At 42.8% G+C, this 21,997-nt stretch overlaps 1 protein-coding gene across 1 annotated transcript in view; it reads right to left on the bottom strand.

The window, feature by feature from the left end:
* ACAN (aggrecan) overlaps nt 1-1,254 on the bottom strand; it is a 45,080-nt gene extending 43,826 nt beyond the window's left edge. The window contains 1 exon segment of the mRNA XM_055002293.1: nt 1,185-1,254. Coding sequence (XP_054858268.1) covers nt 1,185-1,254 — 70 coding nt within the window.
* Nucleotides 1,255-21,997: the final 20,743 nt, after the last annotated feature.

Below are 21,997 nucleotides of genomic sequence, written 5' to 3'. Positions count from 1 at the left end.
AGCACCACTTGTGAAAACATCCTCAGGATATCTGTACAAAATCCATTACTCTGTACACATGAGAAATATTACAAGGCAAGTCACCAAGATTTTCAAACCAGAGCCCAAGAGCATTATTCTCTGTACCATTGGGTACAGAGAATACAGATAGGGAGTTGCTGGCATATTCTATGCTGCACTTTAGTACCACAGCTGTGGTAGATAAGGCAATGGGAGTGGCATAGCTAATAGCACAGCAAAAATGAAATGAAAATCCTGCCCTCAAGTCAAACCTGACTTACGGTGACTCCCCCCTAGTGGGGTTTTCATGGCAAGAGACTATCAGAGGTGGTTTGCCATTGCCTGCCCCTGTCTTCATTGGAGGTCTCTGATCCAATTACTAACCAAGGCCGACCCTGCTTAACTTCTGAGATCTGACGAGCTCAGGCTCTCTTGCACTATCCAAGTCAGGGAGGGTTTAGGAATCACTGAGAGATGATAGGGTTCCCGCTGATCATATGAAGCTACTGATTTGGTCCTGGGTCCTCACAGTGACAAAGACTGAGCTACCGAGTCAGTCCCTGCTTGACCACCGTCTGTCTTTCCAGTGTGCCAGGAAAACAGCATTCTGTTTAATTCAAAGGTGCACATCAAAAGAAGTATCACCTCACTCATTCTGTATCTGCTCAGACGTCTGCAGCTTTGTCTACACGCTTTGCAGAATGAGATGAGTTGAGGTGGTAAAATGGAATTTGCAGATGCAAGATTCCATCTATGATCGTTCTTTTTCATTAAAAAAACCTCCCTCCCTTCAAGTAGTGAAATAGCACAGCAAGGTGAAAGATCCTGTCCTCGTGTTCTATTTGTAAAATATGATCCTCCATGCTTCCCCCACCGACAGCAGTCTGAAGTCCATTTTACCACCTTGGTGACCTTTTGCTTCATTCTATTGTATGTGTGACTTAGGGTTCATACAGGCAGAGAAAGGGCAAAGGGGCTCTAGTCACAGACGATGCTCCCTCTTACCACCTTGAGTGCAATAGGACATGTATGTTACGTCAGAATGATAGACACCTGAAATGAAGCAAGCCTGCAAACATGGCAGTTGCTGCTACTTCATAAGAAGCGACCGGACTCTCCTTGTGTTGGCACTTGTGTTTATAAAGTTCTGCACACATTTAAAGAAGGCCCTGGAGATTACGTACCTAAAACTTCCACAGAGATGGCTGCGGTGATGACTCGCAAACTCACAAATATTAGTAGCAAAGTGGTCATAGTTTACCTGTGATAACACACAAAGACACAGGATTGTTAATGAGTCTTACTGTCCAGAAACAGACATTTCCCAATAATGAGAAACAAACATTTTTTTATTTGGTAGGACTCCTGTATCAGAGGCAGGGTTGCCAGCTCCAACTTGGGAAATTCCTGGAGATCTGGGGGGTGAAACCTGGAGAAACCTGGAGAAAGTGGGGTTTGGGGAGGGAAAGGACATTGGCATGGCATAATTCCATACAGTCCACCCCCCCCCCCCAAGCCATTTTCTCCAGGTGAACTGATCTCTGTGGCCTGGAGACCAGTTGTAATTCCAGGGGATCTCCACCCACTACCTGGAGGCTGACACAACCCTAAGAGGCAGAGGTTAATCTTGATTCCCCTCTGTAGTAGAACCCTGCCTCTGGATCTCACTATCCAGAGAAGTTCTCTGGCCCAGTTCCTGACCTTTTGAAGACTACCAGCAACCTTCTAGGTTATAAAGCTCCACGCAGCATTGATCATTTTCTGCTACCTTAAAGGCAATGACATCATCCAAAGGGAGGGTGTAAGAAGGTACTAAGAATTCAGAAGTTGTGCACAGGATGATTGTCCACTGTCGTGGGACACAACTGAGAAATTATACACATGCTCATGAAAACTTCTATCAACCAGGTATCAAATGTGGGCCGATTGGCAGAGCTCTTCAGTGTAGCCAAGAGCAGGGAGTTCCTTCTACCGATGATGCTTGAAAGATGCTGGCAAAAGTAATAGAAGGAGTTTTGTTTTGCTAGTGGCGACTGAAAGGGGGAAAAATAGACTCCATTCTTGTTCACAGCATGTTCTTGCCATTTGAACTTGTAGAGGCAGATGTTTTTGCTTGGTTGGTTACAAAGGGAAAGAGCACTCGTGTGCTACAAAAATCAACCAACTTAAATACAGCTTGATTTCTCACTTCACAAGCATTTTGTGTTGCTTCCAAACTAACTGTTTAGTCTGGAATTGGCATAATTATTTCATTCAGGTTCTTTTTTTAATGCAGAAGATATCATCACTGCCAACACACTGTGTTCCAGTGTTTTTCTTGTTGTCCTCTGTTTGTTGTACTTTGCACTTTATAAATTATAAACAGTTTACTATACAGATATTGTTTATACTTAATTGATTGGTAACCCGTGGGGGACTACTGTCCCAATTGTTCTTACCTCCTCTGTTTGTTATCAGACCGCGTGTGTAGTGATTCTTTTTAAAATGTAAAGCGTAATTGTACTCCCAGCCTACCGGACTGGCAAAGGATGGTTCCTTTTTGTTTCTTTTATTTATTATGGTTGTAGCTGTGCAATTACAAAATTACAATACTGGGAAAAAAAGAGTAGTCATTATGGAAAATGAGAAAAGCCGTTATTAAAATGCCATCTGAAACAAGAAGTGAATACTAAGGATCAGTTCAGGAATTCTGCAGTCATTGTGGAGTGATCAAGCAGTAACCAATTAAACACAGAACCAGAAATGGATGTCAAATTGAATGGGATATTTCCAAATAAACAAATAATAAGATCTAGGGATGCTTCAATGGACGTGTTTGACAGTCAGACCTGCCAGGTTCCGCTGTATTGATCAGATGTGAGCTGGGTCTGTTTGGCACCAAACGGCACTGCTTATTTGCAAAACTGCATGTGTGTGGAAGCACTGCCGATTCAAACAGATTGTCAAGCCATTAACATCACTAAGGACTACTTAGATGAAAACTGAACATTAGGATTTTTTGAAAAGACTGATTTAGATGATTTGTGACAATTTAACTGTCTGTTTAAACAACTGCTTGCCCAGCGCAGCAGCCAAACAACAAGGTGGAGTGAAGGAGAAGGGAGGGGAGGAGCCATGGTGCAGTGGAAGCACCTCTGCTTTGCATGCAGAAGGACCCAGTTTCCATCCCCAGCATCTCCAGTTAAGAAGAACCAGGTGGTAGGTAATGTCAAAGACCTTCATCTGAGGCCCTGGAGAGCAGCTGCCAGTCTGAGTAGACGATACTGATCTTGATAGACCAATGGCCTGATTCAGTACAGGCAGCTTTGTTTGTGTTCAAGGTGTGTGTGTGTGGGGGGGGGATAGAATTGCATTGGGCTGTGTGAGAATGCACATGTGTGACAAGCCCTGCTATACTGTGCTGTTAGGAAGGACTAGTTGAAGTGACCTACTGAACAGACCAATTGTCAAAACAAATCTGCTCCTCGTTTGTGACTGGTGAACAGAATGTGAGCTGAAGCAAGCAGGTGTTCAAGCATCCCTGCTAATATCTTGCCCGTGGGAACGAGCGCTGTCAGGTTTTATGGGGAATGTCGGGCTATGTTAAGGGCCATGTGGAGCACAGGTGATAGCAGAAAACAAATGACTGAGCAGAATGAATGTATCCTAGCAGGAAAGCAGCCTCGGGTAGCAGTGTTAAGACCTCCAGCTGAGAGCTACAGAACTGCTGCCAGTTGAAACACGCTAAGTGGACCAACAGTCTGGCTCCATAGAAGAGGAGTTTCAGATGTACACAGTTTGTTCTTTCATGTTACAGGGGAGGCTGTACTGAATAAATCACAGCAAGTTCTCTGTTCAGATGGCTGGGAAGCGGAGCAAAGCTATAAAGGTGGTCAGGAGGAAGGGACGGGAGACAACTTGGGGGAGAGAGACATCAGAAGAGCTCCTGTGGATCAGACCAAAGGTATATCTGGTTTGCTGTGCTTATATTGATTGGTCAGATGCATTTGGGAAGCCCAGGGAGCATGAATAGCCATCCCCAGTAGCTCATCTTCTCTATCTGATGCTGAGAAATATCCCCCATCCTCCACGAATGTCTGATTTTTGAAGCCATCCCAGCAAGTGCAAAGCCATTACAACCCCTTGTGGCAGTAAATCCTTTAACCATGCATTGTCTGTCACTTTCTCTCTACTAATAATCCTATCCTTTGCTCAAGGATCTTGGGGTAATGTGCATAGTTCTCTCCTCCCTACTTTTATTCTTACAACAACATCGTGAGGTAGGTCAGGCAGGCTAAGGGGAAAAAATTCTCTCTGAGACATCCAGTGAGCATCATGACCATGTGGTGATCCGAACCTGGTTCTCTCCAGTCTTTTTCTTACACTGTGGTCACTGTTTCTCCATAATGAATGTCTTCTGTCTGTCTTGAACAGCCTGCCAACAACTTTGAAGGGGCAACTGCTGTATGACAGATAGGCAATTCAGTGCACACAAGGTGGGGCCCTGAAACAGACTGTGTGTGGGGAAATTCGAGGAGCCCCAATTCGGCTGGGCTCTGCCGTCCACCTCTGCTTCAGTAAACAAAACCCTTATGGTCCTCCCCGGGTTACATGCCCTTTCCTAGAACTAAGAGCTTTTCTGTTCAAAATTCAGCCTGGATGAGGAAATGGGAGGAGATACCATTTCTAAAGAGGGGGAGGAACTCCATTTCTACCTCTCCCTTAAATAAGGAAAAAGTTGAACTCAACATTCACTCATAAACAGTGTTTTCTCAGCTGTAACAAAAATATGAAATTTATTCCATTCTGACTGGCTTCCAAACCATCCTAAGACTAAGTCCTTTGTATAGCTGGCTACTGGGATGCAGCTCCTTTTCCTTCCTTAAAAAAAATCCTTGAGACAACAAAATAACTTTTAAAATAAGGATACGTTTTCACCAGGTTGTTTCCTGGGTCATATCCTAGGGACAGCTGGTGCTGTTCACACCAAATCCCACAGCGCGTTGTTTCCAAGTTGCTTGCAAGGTAGGTAAAATATGCCGGGGACAATCATATATTTGTTTATTCATATACCAAGTGAGGATGGAGTGGGGCACTTAACTCTTGGAATTACAGGCCTTCATATCTCTTGGAATTACAACTGATCTCCAGGCTACAGAGATCAGTTCCCCTAGTGAAAATGGCTGCTTTGGAGGGTGGACTCTATGGCATTATAACCGGTTGAGGCCCCTCCCCTCACCAAACCCCACCCTCCCAAGGGTCTACTCCCAAATCTCCAGGAATTTCCCAACCCAAAGCCAGTAACCCTAAGCACACAGGTAAACATAGTTGAATCCTCTCGCCTTATCATCCCATGCTTTCTGACCCAAACTGCTGTAGCACAGTGGTTAAGTGGTTCGGCTGCGAATCAGCATTCTACTGGTTCGAATCCCACTACTGCCATGAGCTCAGTAGGTGGCCTTGGGTAAGCCACTCCTGTCAGCCTCATCTCCATCCCCAGCTGTATTGTGGGGATAATAATAACATTAACGTTCATCACTCTGGGTGAGGCACTAATCTGTCTAGAAGAGTGGCATATAAGTGCAGTTGTTGTTGTTGTTGTTGTTATTTACTGGACCCAGGCCTGGTGTCAAAAGTAGACACCAAGGTGGACTAACCATGACCAAAGGCGTAGGGATATCAATTTGCCAATGAAATAATTCAATATAACACTAATCAGTTAGGGAATATTTACATATAGAATTTTTTTGAAGTTTTTAAAATATGTAACCATTAAGTGTAAAGTGACTGTGTGCATATATCAATAATAACAATAAATATCCTTAAAATTCATACAAGAATCAATGCATTCCATAAATACATTTCAATCCTACCTACACAATTACCAAATTCCATGTACAAAAATCACCGGCCGTCGACCAAAGTAAAATGAAACTTATGTCCAATAAAGCATTGATAATTATTCTTTTGTCTCTTTCAGGTGCATCATGGAGGAACTAGCGAGTGTCTGTCCTCTATGCACAACTAAGCAGAGAAAAGACAGTCTCCGAAGAGTAAGTCTACGTTTATAAAGACCCCACTCTAGGGGCACAGAAGACAATCCACAAACACCCTGCCCAATGAGGGGGGGGGGCAGCTATCCAAATAGCACGTTTCATGCAATACTTTTTCAAGGGCATCAATCTACAGATCTAATCTTTCCCAACATCAAACAACAAGCATTGATTCTACACACTACAAACAAAGACTCACCAAAGAAGAGAAAAGTTAGAGGGGTACGTGATCACAAGAACATAAACTGTAAGCTTAATACAATTGTGCTCCCATAATACTAGAATTTGGGGGCACCTGATGAAGTTCATGGACAACAGATTCAGGACAGACAAAAAGAAAAACTTCTGTCTACATAGACACAAAATCATGGACATTTGACACCAAAGCTTTGCAACAATGACAGCTGGATTTGCTGATTCAAATATCTCCTTGACACTCTTAGGCAACCCCCTGCCTCAATTTCCCATCAGTAACAAGGACATAATACTGGCCTATCTTACAAGATTCTTGTAAGGATTACTCAGATAATGTCATGTGCTCAAACTGTCCCTGTTTTCTGCCTTTACTGTTTTTTTTTTTTTTTGCCTTTGAGGGATGCCTTGTTAAAATGCTATTAGCAAGTTGCTAGAGCTGTCATTGTGAAGAACATAGCTCCGTCCCTGGGGTCTCTAGAGGTTAAATGTCTGAGTGGAAAGGAAACATATTGTCACACTAGCGCGTATGCATGTAAATCTATGCACATGAACACTAAGGTGCCACAAGACGCACAGTCTAACATTTCACTTATTGGGGAGACTTATTTTGAATGGCTAACAGATTGCAGCTCAGTTACGTTTCTCTTGCATATCTTTTGCTAGAAAAACAAATGCTTTCTTGACTTTCAAAATAGTGCAGGAGAGGTCATTGCAGCCCAAATGGACATGGCATTTATGTGATGGAGTCAAGTCTTCGGCAGTGCAAAATTCAAGGGTGATGGTGTGCGTATAAGCCAGGTAGGGATCCTTGGTGTGAGAGTAGGAGTATTACAAACATATCTCTGTTTTCCTCTGCATTGATGTTAGAGGGTATGTAAGGTACATGAAGCATTTTGGATACGTAGGGAAAGTGTTGTTTGAGTTATTATTATTCATATAAACTGCTTCTTCCTACAGTGCTAGAAAAACCATGATCACCATTGGTTCCCCCTTCCTCCAAAACAAGACGGAAAGTTGGGAGGACAGATGGCTTTCTTTGTAAAACTAATGGAAATAGGGGGAATTTGGGGGTCTCACAAACAGGCTCTCTTCTGATGCATATCATACCTGCTATCATGGGATTAGGAGTTACTCCCTTCTTAATTTTATTTATTTATTCATTTGTTCGTTCGTTCGTTTGTTTGTCATTTATATTCCGCCTTTCTCACTGAGACTCGAGGTGGATTACATAGTGTGAGATTAGTACAATCAGTGGCAAGGACAAGGGCAGGCATTTCCATACAGTGTCAAGAACATTTCCATAAACAATGTCATAGGGTAAATGAATACAAGTTTACAAAGACATAGCATTAACAAGGATCCAATATGGGGTTGAAGAATTGCTGAAACAGAACATTATATATAAAAAGGTGTGTGTGTGTATTCCTTTAAAAGCAAACAAAAAACCCATATGCAAATACATTATATCATTACCTAACTCTTTCAAATAAGCTAGCAAAATCATTGCAGGATTTTATTAAGTCAGTGTTTTAGCTTGGACTATCTCTGAAATGCAGAATACAAGAATGTGAATTCAGCATGACCCTGCCCAATAGCTGTGGTGGGCAAACTCTTCAGACTTTTGCTTGGAGCAGATTTCCCTTTAGACATATGGAATATGGGGCAGGGGGGGGGGGAGATTCCTCTGGTGCTTAATGCTCACTGCACAAAAAGTCTGTTCTTTCCCACTAGAATAGAAAGTTGGCAAGAATATTCCCTCTGCTTTGTGCTACATCATGCCAGAATCACCATCCTTGTATATTCATTATTCAAAGCACTTCACAAACATAATCTTGTTGCAACAGCTCTGTAAAGCTGGCTAGTGTTATTGCTCCCAAATTTCTCAGAGGGCCAAGCTACAAGTGACGAATGACACTTGAACGGCAAGTGAACAGACTCACGTGTATTCTTCCCTGTTCACTTGCGCTCCACTTGCGCTCCACGTGATGATCAAACGGAGCGCAAGTGAACAGGGAGGAATACACGTGAGTCTGTTCACTTGCCTTTCAAGTGTCATTCGTCACTTGTAGCTTGGCTCTCAGAGACTGAGGCTGAGAGTGCCACCTAGTGAGTCCATGGCAGATGAAATCTGAACCTGCAGCTTCCCAAATCCCAGTTAATTCTCTTAACTGCTCAGTTCCATCACCTCCAATCGATTCTTCTTTTGATTGCTTCCATTAGGAATAACAACAGCAACCAAGTAGTTATGTAGCACTCGAGAGAGTTCCAAGGACTTAACACATTCTTGTTATAATTCTTACAATGACTCTGTAAGGTAGGACAGCATTATCGCTCCATCTGGCTGGACTGAGGCTGGAGTATCAGATTAGGACCTGAGGTTTTCATCCCTAAACAGCTGACAGCTGAATGTGGGCCAGGCATTCACTTTCAGTCTAGCCTACTTCACAGGGTTGTTGTGAGGTTCAAATGGGAGAGAGGGAGAACAAGGCAAACTGCCCTGAGATTAAAGAACGTGTAGGCAGAATGGCTTGTATGATGTTGCCTGGTGAGTTTGGCAGGGGCAAGATTTGAACAGGGGCATAGCCACCATGCTGAGGGTGGAGAATGTCTTCAAGTCATAGTTGACTTACGGCGACCCCTGGTGGGGTTTTCAAGGCAAGAGACTAACAGAGGTGGTTTGCCATTGCCTTCCTCTGCAACCCTGGTCTTCACTGGAGGTCTCCCATCCAATTACTAACCAAGTTTGACCCTGTTTAGCTTCTGAGATCTGATGAGATCAGGCTCATCTGGGCTATCCAGGTCAGCACTAGCTAGTATGTTAGCCTGACTTTTTCTTTAGAAGAAAAAAGATGCCCCCACCAGCCGTTAGAAGCAGGGCTCATTTTAAGGGGGAATGCGCAGGAACACAGTTCCAGCAGTTCCCCAAAGAGGTCACATGTCAGCTGGCCCCGCCCACCTGGCTCTTGGCCATTTTGGGCCTGTTTCGGCCTGGATTGGGGCCAAAACGACCTGAATCGGGCCTCTGACAGGTGGTGGATCACTCTCCCACTCATCAGTGGCCTGATCCTGACCATTTTGGGCCCCTTTTCAGCCATTTTCAGCTCCTTTTTGCCACTTTGGGCCCAATTTGGGCACTGAATGGCCAGGATTGGGTCCAAAACAGCCAGGATAGGTGATGTCAGGGGGTGTGGCATATGCAAATCAGTTATGGCAATGACACACTTCCAGTGATGTCAAGGGGCGTGGCATATGCTAATGAGTTTTACTAATGAGTTATGCTAATAAGTTCCTCCAGCTCTTTTTCTACAAAATGACCCCTGATTAGAAGCATTGCTTGTTTACACTGTTAAAGTATTCTGGAAAATCCTTCTTCCACTATAATTGATTCCAAGGAGACTATTTGGAATGTATTTTTGGAGGATTTCAGCTTTGGGGATGTCCCTGTCTAGAATTACTTGAAATATTAATGAAAACCATCACAGGTAACTGAAATATAAATTAGTTACATTTCACATATTCCAGATCCCAATAAACAACAGCTCCCAAACAACCGGTCATGTTTCCTTGTGCAAAATGATGTTGAATTTTGGCTGCAGTGACAAAGAAACCAAGCAATTTTTGCCCCCTAACAATCCGTACTTTTCATTTAAAAAGAAACCCCTTAGCAGTCTCATGCAGTATATCTCTCTAGGGGATATGATTTCAAACTGGCTCAAGAAAACCCTTTCTAACAATGCTAGGAGGGCTCATAATGTAGTGAATTAGAACAGCAGAGAGTTAATGCCGTGCCACTTGGCATGTTCCTAGCTCTCCCTTGCTTCTTCCCCAAAGCAAACAGCCAATCTTGGCCTTCAACCTCTTAATGGGGAGGGGCTTTAGAGTAGCCCAAGAGGCATCACTTTTGTGTCTCTCTGGAGAACCCTTTTGGAATCAGCTACCTCTGTCACAGGATGCCAGATTTGGAACCTCCTAACATTTTCCTGAACATACTGTTTTGTGATTGGACCCAGCTTTAGGGGCAGTCATTATTATGTAACTGGTCCCACACCTTTCAAGGTAGCTATTTTGTTACGGCACCCACTGCCCACTCAACATTCCCAAAGTACCACAAGTTCAACAAGGTTAGAGATGCCTAGGCATACAGAATTAGCAAAATCGGGGCGACGAGATTCAATTGCCACCTTTCACAGCTGGATGGAATTCCTAAAGGGGGGGGCACTTGTGATTCAAAGGAAAGCTGATTGATTACCTGGTACTAGGGCAGATCCTAATTTGCATGAAGTCCAAGGATGAGTTCCGTCTGCTTGTAGATAACCAGGTTCCCCCAAGAAAGGAGAGAGAAGGTAGACAGTAGAAGCCAGTGTAATTTGCATTGGAGAAGGCATGAAGTATCATCTGTTCTGCTCCTCTAAGGAACATATGCAGATCTCAAGACACAACACAACATCCCACGCTACTGAAGGGCACCGTGGTGTCCACAGATAAGAGCCAAGACCAAGCAGAGCTGACTGTGGTCTCATTCGCAACTGAACTATCCCACCCAACTCTGAAAATGTTTCTTGTTTCACCTGGTAAATGTTTTTGTTGTGGGTTGAGATGATCTTTCCCCATTTCAGAAAAGGACATCTTTAGGAAAACACAGAAGAAAATAATCTCAAAGTTGAAGCACTTTCCCTTCAGGGAAAGACATTTGGAACTTTTTATGTTAAAAGAAAACATGAGTAAGGAGATACAATGTTGGGTAGTGGTTAGAGTGTCTGACTAGGATCTGGGAGACCCCAGGTTTGACTCCCTACTCTGCCACGGAAGATTGCTGAGTAACTTTGGGCTAGTAATACACTCTCAGCCTAACCTACCTCGCAGGGCTGTTGTGAGGATAAAATAGGGGAGAGGAGAACAAAGTGAACTCCTTTGGGTCCCCATTGGGGAGAAAGATGGGGAATAAATGAAATAAATTAATTAAAATGACAAGGATTAATAAAAGGGATTGAGAAAGAAACTGGTTAGAGATGCCAGATTATCGGTGTGTAATTGAAGTTCAAAAAGCAGTAAGGAGACAGGGGTGGATATGGCAGTTCCTAAAGGAAAACACATACAAATCAAAGGAAATCCTGCACTGACTAGTTATATAGAATTAGAGGATGTCAGTCATTCCTGATTTTTTTTAATTCAGCCAATCTTAAATTATTCTTTTAATGAAACGGGTAGATGCATGGGATCGAACAGAGGACCTTCACACGAAGTGTATGCTCTACCATTGAAACGTCCCTCTCCTCCTTTCACTGTTTAGCAGAGCTATTAAAAAGGAAAAAAAATGTTTCTTGGTAGCCTTCTGCTGGGGAAAAAAAGAAGAAGAAAAGATCCTGCACAGACAAGACAGAACTGGGGGGGGGGGGGGGAAGAACCCGAATCCGGCTCACCAGCCGGGCATTTGCAACCAAGTTCAAACAAAAATGCCCAAGACAAGTACCCAAGTAAGTCAATTTAGAAAACAAATGCTTTGGCAGATGCCAGACCTGAAGACAGCAGCCTGAACAGAAAGCCAGAGGAGAGCCACAGAGAATTTTAAAGAGCTCAAATCACATTCTGCCTCCTTAAAAACACATCCAATTAGATGTCCAAGCCAGACACGATTAAGGAAATCTGTGATTAGGATCCCCAGAAGTGTTTTTATTTTAAAAAGCTGGTTTGGATCAGGGCCAGTATAGTGGAGAAGTAATTTAATCTGCCGATTATGTTGCTATCCAGTCTTTTTTTCAAGGAGCTCAAAGAAGCACATATAGTTCAATCTGCTTCCATTTTTTAACATCACAACATCCCCTCAAGGTAGGTTAAGTAGAGAAAGAGTGATGGTCCAGTTAGTGTTTTAGCCTTCCTTCTTAGGCTACTTCTAGCAGGAAAGCTGAAATTTGATATATGCCTAGCCTGAGAGAATGGTCCTGAGAAAGGGCTGAAAATGGGATTTTTTAAACACTGAATCTTGGGGCATAGATGCCAGCACTGCAGCAGATATCAAATTAAGTCACAAAATGCTGGGCTGTGGGAATTCCCTTGGCCTAGTCTCTGAGGCACACTTCATCCAGGCATGAACTACAGATGAAAAAGGACATTGTACCGCTTCAGGTTGCTGAGTAGTGGTGCCCGTTTCAAATGCTGACCATGTTTTTATAAAAAATCCCCTGCCTGTAAACAGCTAATGTACCAGACACAAAGCTTCCAGCCCTCTCCCTGAAATGCTAGTTTTCTATTTGCAGGGAAGTTTTATGTATGTGAAACTGAAAAATATCCGTGCTTACAGTCTCAAGTGGTCTGGCTCCTACCACCTTCTGGCTCAACCACCTCAACCTGTTGCATGAGAAAACCAAGGACTGCCAACAGCAGTCAGCGTGTGTGCACACGCACACCTGCTTCATTCATCTTTGCAGGGCTTGCTAGTCCCAAGGTGGCACGACTTTCTTCCACCAGGAAGAGGGCCTTTCCGATTGCGGCACCCGCCCTTTTGAATGTGCTGTCGGAAAGTACTCAGCAGGAAACTCGGTAAGGCAGAAGTATTCCAGTATGCTTTTGGTATCTAATATTCTGCTGTGAGGCAGAACAAATTGCTGTGCATTTTATCTACCTGTATTTTATGTTATCCATAGGGTTTTAATAGGCTGAGATTGGGACTAAAGAGGTTTTTAATTTGTATTAGGCTGTTATTTTACTGTGATTTTATTGAATGTATTATAGTTTTGTATTGCTTGTCAACTGTTGTAATGCTTGTGAGCCCTGACCGGGATAGCCTCAGGTGAGCCTGATCTTGTCAGATCTCAAAAACTAAGCAGGGTCAGCCTTGGTTAGTAATTGGTTGGGAGACCTCCAGTGAAGACCAGGGTTGCAGAGGCAGGCAACAGCAAATGGCCTCTCTTAGAGCCAAGCTACAAGCAGGGCTCCTTTTAAGGGGGAATGCACAGGAACGCAGTTCCAGCAGTTCGCCAAAGAGGGCACATGTCAGGTGGCCCCACCCACCTGACTCTTGGCCATTTTGGGCCCATTTTGGCCTGGATTGGGGCCGAAATGGTCCGGATTGGGCCTCTGGCGGGTGGTAAATCACTCTCCCACTCAGCAGTGGCCTGATCCTGACCATTTTGGGCCCCTTTTGACCATTTTCAGCCCCTTTTTGCCATTTTGGGCCCAATTTCAGCCCTGAATGGCCAGGATTGGGTCCAAAACAGCCAGGATAGATGATGTCAGGGGGTATGGCATATGCAAATCAGTTATGGTAATGACACACTTCTGGTGATGTCAAGGGGTGTGGCATATGCTAATGAGTTATGCTAATGAGTTCCTCCAGCTCTTTTTCTACGAAATGACACCTGGCTACAAGTGACGAATTACACTTGCCTGGCAAGTGAACAGACTCCCTGTTCACTTGCCATTCACTTGCGCTCTGGAGAGCACGTGAATGGCAAGTGAACGTGGAGGAATACGCGTGAGTCTGTTCACTTGCCAGGCAAATGTCACTCGTCACTTGTAGCTTGGCTCTTAGTCTCTTGCCATGGAAACACTGACGGGGTCACTTGCCAATATCAACCATGACTTGAGGCCACTTTTCACCACCAATGGTTGTGTGAACCGCTTCGAGATTTTAATGGAAGAAAAGTGGTATAAAAATCGAATAAATAAATAAATACATTTGCACAGAATGACATGACACAGCCTAGCTCTAGAGGCAGTCTAGAGGCAGTCTTTAGAACTACACTGCAACATCTGGAATTGATGTTACAGAGGTCTGCCTGTGAGATTGTTCTTGCTTCTCCTGCTTCGCACTGACCAAATGCATTTCTCCAGCCATGTGCTAGGTGTTTAACACCTATTTTCTACCCCCTGGTCCTGAATGAATAAAACAAAAAATGTTGTCGATTTTGTCCCCATTTTGACAGCTTTCGAAGATAAAATTTTGTTTTGTTAAAAGTAAACAGAGTACCTTTTAGACAGTCGGTTGCCCAAGAATAAGTATTTTTCTTTGGTTCAGTCTGTTCCTTTCTTTTTTGGGCAGAACTCCACTGGAAAATAAATCTTCCCTAATTTCCCACCCATTCGTTGCTGCGGTTTATTTGGATGGAGCCAAATTGCTCGACCGCAACAAAGAACGGCAAAAAATACAAAGAGAAAACAGGGATAGTTTACAACCAACCAAGTTTGTTCTTGGGCCACTTATGGTGAGAAGAACATCTATCAGGTGAGAGACTTCTGTTGTCAGCCTGCCTGTGATTTAATTGTGAAGAGAAGAAGCAGGGCAACCTTAGGAATTACTCTCTTCGGTTTTCCGCTCAATAAACATCCTGATCTTAAGTAAATTTAGCTGTCAAATTAGATGTAAAGGTGCCTGCTTGCCGTATAACCCACCATACATAGAACAAATAGATTTCTCGGGCGGCATAAATACTTAATTGGCTTAACAGCTTAATTAAGAAGCCTGCCTTACCGCATGCGCTCTGCAGCTTGGACAGGCCTCTTCCTTTAGTACTGTGAAGAACAGTGCGCATTTGACTTACCCAATGATAATTGCATTTACTCATCATTCTAATTTATCATAATTATATTTTTGCTCTTCCACCAAAACAGGAAAGCACAGGTGTATATTGCTGCATAAAATAGTATTAAATAAAAAGGATGGATGATTCGGAAAGCTTGGCTGGCCTTGTGAAGAACCCACCAGCCATCGAAAGCATAAATAATATATCAAGTGATTCAATTAATATAAAACTGTAACAAGTTGGTGCTGCCCAAGACAAACAAAAAACAACTCCCTGTTTAATATTTATGAACTAAAACATCAGCAATACAGTACATCGAGGAACTGTATGCTATTCAACTGCATAAGAAAGAGCCAAGCCCTTAAATGGTAATTTAAAAATAATTCTTTGTAATTGTGAATGAATGAATAGCAAAGAGTCCAGTAGCACCTTTATGACTAACCCACTTTATTGTAGCATAAGCTTTCGAGAGCCACAGCTCTCTTCATCAGATGCTACAATAAGGTTGGTTAGTCTTTAAGGTGCTACTGGACTCTTTGCTATTTTTCTACTGCAGACTAACACGGCTAACTCCTCTGGATGAATGAATGAATATATCTCTTTTACATCTGAAATATTTCAAAAAAAGTATAGGTACATATCATGGAAGCATTATGATCCATTTTTTGTGTGTTTTATCCCAAGTGAATATGGATAGAGTAGTAAATGTGTCACAGAGAAAACACTAAAGGAAAATGAGAAAAACAAATTAGCTATCCTCATTCACCTTGATCCTGAAATAATGCCAACATGCTACGGTGGGGTAGTGAAATACTTAGGTGCAAACATGGTCCTGAAAATGCAGATTTAAACATAGCTAGTCAGGGAGCACAGAAGGATCTCATGCAGTTTCATGCAGATGCTGAGTCATTCTTCTATGAAAGTAGAGCTGTAGATCAATTCCAGCAGCATGCAAAGGTTTTTTTTGTGTGTGTGCATTCAGTGTAATCCTGTGCAAGTTCCGATAAACTTAAGGATTAATAAGTATATTGGGTACCAAAAGGTATAACAAGTCATAGCTGAACAGAGTTTTTAAAAAGTTCACAAAATAGTTGAAGCAGGCATGCACATTTGCGCTGTCTTTTACAATTGCTACAAGAGCACAAATAGCAGAAAGTGCACAATTTGCAAAGAATTTTTAAAAAATAGACTTTACAGAAGGACAAATGGGAAGTTGTTTCTTGTTCTTATCCTGCCCATCACGGACAATGTTCAACAGGTGGCTGAGACACCCACGCAAACGGTGCCATGGAGAAAATCTCTGGAGAAGCAGGATAGAACTGGGTCAGGTGAATAAATAATACATCTGGTTTCCCCAGGCCACAAAAAGTTGCTTGGTGATTGCAGGAAAAATATAGGTAAACCCATCCATAGAAGCTCAGCCTTATAGAAATGTGCAGCATGAATGCATAAATCTGCTGATCTTTCAGTCTGTAAAAGTATATTCTAACGGCACCATGATATGCAAACCCATTTAAAATGAAATGCTTGATTTAAACTTGCTTGAGCCCCATTGCATTCAATTAGAAGGCGGGTGAGGTGGAGTGGGAGGATAAAGTTGTTTGCAGAACAAATAGCATCAGTTCTCTCTGCCTTGGTCATGCAAATAAGCTTCTTTTAACTCCTACATCTGAACTGTTACAGTCTCAAGAACAGACAATTAACTGTGAAACCTTTGCAAAGTTTTTTTTGTCAATAAAATAGCACAGATACGCTCTGATCTGGATACCAGCTGAAATATTGGCAAGATGAAAGAAATGCTTCAGCACTTTGAACCAGTTCCAATGATGGATAACAACAGGATCCTGGCATCTGTGAAGGCCACTACCTGTGCACTGGATCCTTGCCCATCTTGGCTGTTAAAATCATGTAAGAACCATATAAACAAGTCCATGAAATGAGATCTATCATAAATCAGTCACTAACTCAGGGCACCTTCTCTCAGCCACCTGAACAGGTGGTTATCCACCCGCTACTTTAAAAAACCCCTAGACAAAAATAATGTGGCCAGTTACTGCCCAGTCTCTAATCTGCCCTTTCTGGGCAAAGTGATTAAGAGAGCAGTAGCTACCACTTCCAGGTTTTCTTGGATAACTCTGGTGCTTTTGATCCTTTTCAGTCAAGCTACGCTATGGGATGGAGATGGCTCTGGTGGCTTTAGCTGATGATCTCTACCTGAATGTAGACAGAGGCCATTCTTTATTAATAATTTTATTAAGTGCTTTCTGGTCGTTTCTCTGGACTCCCTTTTTCTGAACGAGTTTGTGACTGTGGACAAGGAAAGTTAGAGACCTTGGATCATATAATAGTTTTTTGCCCTAAGTGGAGTAAGGAAAGAGAGAGATTTATTATTCCTATTATGTTAAAAGAAAAGCTTCCCTTCCTTCCTTGGGCAATCTCAGTGTTATTGTCTGATAACTTTCCTGACAATCAAACCTCTGCTATAGTGGCTTCCTTTTTAGCCACGGTGATAAAGAAACAAAATCTTCAGGAGTTTAGTTTAAAGTGATAATGACGAGTTATGTCTGTGTGAATTGGGTATGTTCAAGTGTACAGTTCATATTTTGTTGGTGTTTGTATGGCTTATGGTTTCGGCCGGAAAAGCAATAAACATATTATATTAAAAATAATTTTATTTGTGTATGTAATTATATCTGTATTCTTGCATTTTTTCTGCTTTTAATGGTTTTGGATTGTGAAGGCCTATGGCCATATACAATAAATTCATTCATTCATTCATTATTGTTGCTCTTCCTGCATCTATCTGCAGCCTTTGATACAGTAGACCATGCATCTTGTTGAGACATCTCGTGGCAAAAGTGGGTATTAAAGGATGTGCTGTGGTTTTAATTGTTTCTTATGGAATGGACTCAAAGCATTGCTGTCGGAGATCAGCGATCTCCAGAGTAGGAATTATCTTGCAGGTTCCACAGGGCAAAATCTTTTCCCCCATGTTATTCAATCGCTTTGTAAAATCTTTAGGAAAACTCATTCATAGCCAAAGAACCGGTTGCCACCAATATGCAGAAGACACCCAGCTCTATCCCTTGCTATCCAAATCGCTGCAGGATGGAGTACAGATCTTGGGAGTCGACACTGCCTGATTGCTGTGGTCAAATGGCTGAAAGACACCATCTTGAAACTGCACCCACACAAGATGGTCAGGGATTTTGAAGGATGTTGTACTCTCCACTTTCAGTGGAGTTCATCTGACCCTTGCAGACACAGTTAAGAGCTGAAGGGTTATACTAGATCCAGTGCTACTGCTAGAAAAGTAAGTTGAGGCAGCTTGCAAAAAATGATTTCCACAAACTGAGTCTAGCCTGGAAGATGGTCCTGTACTAGGGTTGCCAGCCTCCAGGTGATAGCTGGAGATCTCCCAGAATTACAATTGATCTCTAGGCCACAGAGATCAGTTCACCTGGAGAAAGTGGCTGCTGTGGATGGTGGACTCTATGGAATTATGCCATGCTGAGGTCCTTTCCCTCCTCAACCCCTGCTTTCTCCAGGTTTCACTCCCCAAATTTCCAGGAATTTCCCAACTTGGAGTTGATAACCCTATCCTGTACCTTGTCAACACAGCTGATCTGGCCACCTGGATCCATGCCATGGTAACATCAAGATTTGACTACTGTAATGCACTGTTCGTAGGTCTCGTCTCTAAGTTAACTTGAAGACTCCAGTTGATGCACAACGCTGCAGCTCAGCTATTATCGGGAGCTACAAGGATCCTAAATATTACTCCCATTCAGCAGTCTCTCCATTGGCTACTGATCAGTTACTGGGCTCAGTTCAACGTATTGGCTACCACATACAAAGCTGTTCGTGACCTTGGTCCATCATATCTACAGGACCGCCTCTCTCCCTATGTTCCACCAAGGCAGCTTTGAGCATCTAAACAGGCCCTTCGGCAGGTGCCTTGTTGCATATGGGCAAATTCAGCAGCTGCCCATACACTTACATTCTCTGGGGTGGCCCCCACTTTATTGAATGGCCTATGTGAAGAAGTGAGGAAAGCTCCCAGTCTCCTGGCTTTCCATGAACAATGCAAAATTGGATTATTCAAGAGGGCTTTTTTATACAGATAGGAGAGCTGTAATATAAGGAAGCTGTCTCAAAGAGATGCATCAGTAAAGGAATAGAGAGTGACTATAGACTTTACTATTATTGCTGTATGTATGATCAGACTGGGTAGTTCCTTGTTTAATATGTCAGTCTTAGAATTGCTTAGCAGAATTTAAGTCCAGTGGCACCTTAGAGGCCAACAGGATTTTCAGCGTGGAAGCTTTTGAGTTTCATGAGCATCTGAAGAAGGGAACTCTGACTCTTGAAAGCTTACACTCTGAAAATCTTGTTGGTCTCTAAGGTGCCAGTGGACCTAAATCCTGCTGTCTCCTGCAGACCAACATGGTCACCCACCTAAAATTTAGAACTGCTTATGCTCTGTTTCAGCATTTCTTCAGCTCTGTATTGGATTTCTGCTGGTTTTAAATCTTTGCAAATATGCACACACACACCCTATTACATGTTTATATACTGACTCACATCATCCTTGAGTCTCAGTGAGAAAGGTAGACTATAAATAAAAACATAAAATTTAAAGTCTCCCTTAATCTTAGCTAATGCAAACAAAGGGAAGGTTCACACATAGACTTCAGCACTGGGCAGAAAATTTCATTTGTGCATGGACTATCATAGGATGAATACCCTAGATCCTATCAACTTCCGTATCTTCTCTGGCATCTCAAGCCTCAAAGCACATAGCCCATAAATTAAATCATAAGATTAACTCATAAATGTCTGCTCACAAATATAACCATCGACTTGCTTTCCATTCAAGAACCATCCAGGGATTGGCTTTCTGTTCTTCAGCGGGTTCTGTTGCATGAAATGATCATTCCAGAAACCCAGGCCAAGAGAAAGCTAGGAACAGAATGTCTAGGAAAAGAGTCAAGGTGGGGACAAAAATCTTGAAGCTAGAGATTTAAAATAGCACTCCTTTTGGAGGACGTTATGACACCAGGATATCTTGAGTTTCACCTCACAGGATAGACCTCATCTCCCCTACCTCCTCCTAGTTTATGGAACTCTTCATAGTTCAGAGCAGACGGCAGACTCTGAATGTTTTGGCTGCTAAATTTCATCCTAATGAATGCGCATGTTCCACTGAATTATGGGCAACGGTATTATTCTCCAGACAGTCAGCAGCCCCCGGAAACAAATATTACAGTGCCTATTAATCATAACTGCAGATGACAGTGGGATTAAATGTACACACCTCAAGCAGTGATCCCTTTTTCAAACAGCTCATCTAGGGGGGGGGAAAGAGTGTCTGCCTCTGGCCTAATAGATCACAGTATTAAGGATTATTAAATCAGGATATTGAGCTAAACTCTATAACAACATCGATCACTTGAGTAATATCATCATACACAAGAAGTGCCGTAATGCCGCTACGCTAAATTAGCCGTGCATCTCCTGTACATCATGCCATTTAAACATGAAATAAACATTACCATGTCAAGTCTCTCTTTCTTATCAGAACTAGCTTATGAAAGGTTATTCTGATTCTGAATTTCCATGGACTTCAGAGAATTCAAGGTTGTCATGGGTTACAACAAGCGTCTAGTATTTCACACAGTAGTACGTTTCTTGATTTGGGTGTGTATATTTCTAAACACAGACCAGTTTTGTTCACAAATATTCCCTATTGTATGTATTCATATACGTACATATATTATTTAAGGTATTTGTATATCTTGCCTTTCTAATGACGCAGTCAGGACTAGGGAGACTAGGTCTCCCACCCGCCCTATTTGTTGCTAGCCAGTCTGCTTAAAAGTGGCACAGCGCTGTCGGTATATCACTTCTAGAGAAAACCTGGAAGTGACATCATGTCACTGACATGACACTGAGAGGCCACTCTTACCATAGGGTTTTGCTGAAATCCTAGAGCATCACAGAGATGGCACACTGGCGACGTGATGTCACTTTGGGTATTTACCAGAAGTAATGTCATACCAATGGCATGGCACCATTTCTACCCATCCCTTCCCCCCTCCTGCTGATTTCCAGCCATCAATTGGGAACTCTAGTCAGGACCAAGGATGGGCAACAAGGAACAACACAACACAAATATTCATCTATTAAGATCATTAAAATATATTATCAGTAGCGCAGTCCTAAGCAGAGTTAGACTCATGGGAGAGCTTGAAGCACTCTTCCTTCCCACACCATTGTTGGGCAATGTGTAAAGCCATGAGGGAGGAGCTCTCACTGTGATTAATTCCTCTCCTCTACCCCACCACTCATTTGGCTTCTAAAGTTGTTAGCCTGACACGGAGAAGAGCAGCAGTTGTTCGCCAGCACCATGACAGGAAGAAGTGGCAATGCAGTAGCTCCACCCCATGGGGTAACTGAGGAATCTCTGCATCCTCGCCAAACTACAATTCCCAGGATCCTTTGGGAAAAGTCATGATGCTTAAACACCACAAGACACTGTGGTGTAGTGGTTAGTGTCAGGCTAGGATGGATCAAATCCCGCACTGCCATAAAGAACACTGAGTGGCCTTGGGCTAGACACTTTAGCTCAGCCTCACCTATCTCATTAGATACACCAGCTCCAAGTTGGGAAATTCCTGGAGATCTAGGGGGTGAAACCTGGAAAAACCTGGAGAAAGTGGGGGTTGGGGAGCGAAAGGACCTTGGCATGGCATAATTCTATAAAGTCCACCCCCAAAAGTAGCCATTTTCTCCAGGTGAACTGATCTATGTGGCCTGGAGACCAGTTGTAATTCCGGGAGATCTCCAGCCGCTACCTGGAGGCTGGCAACTCTACATCTCATAGGTTTGTTGTGAGGAGAAAATGGAGGAGGGGGAAAGCCTCATATAACACCCTGACCTTGGAGGAAAGGCACAATAAAAATACACCAAATGAATAGAATCTGATATAAGTTCGCAGTGAAGACATAGCCAGTGATTTGCTATTTGAAAACCACACCGAAACAATCTCCACAGGCTTCGCCACATCAGAAAACAAGGCCAAGGTGATCATGTCAACCACGTCACTGTCCCAGATTGGCAACAGACTCACTTCAGTTTTTTTTAAAAAGTGTGCTTTATTTTCCAGCCAGCATTGAAACATGTTCCTAAGTAAAGAGCAAAATGAGTCACATTCACATTTATATGAGACCACATCCCAGATTTTAACGG

Source organism: Eublepharis macularius, chromosome 18 (assembly GCF_028583425.1).
Source record: "Eublepharis macularius isolate TG4126 chromosome 18, MPM_Emac_v1.0, whole genome shotgun sequence".
Taxonomy (NCBI): Eukaryota; Metazoa; Chordata; class Lepidosauria; order Squamata; family Eublepharidae; genus Eublepharis; species Eublepharis macularius.
The sequence above is the reverse complement of the archived record's forward strand: the minus strand, read 5'-3'. Positions and strand labels throughout refer to the sequence as shown.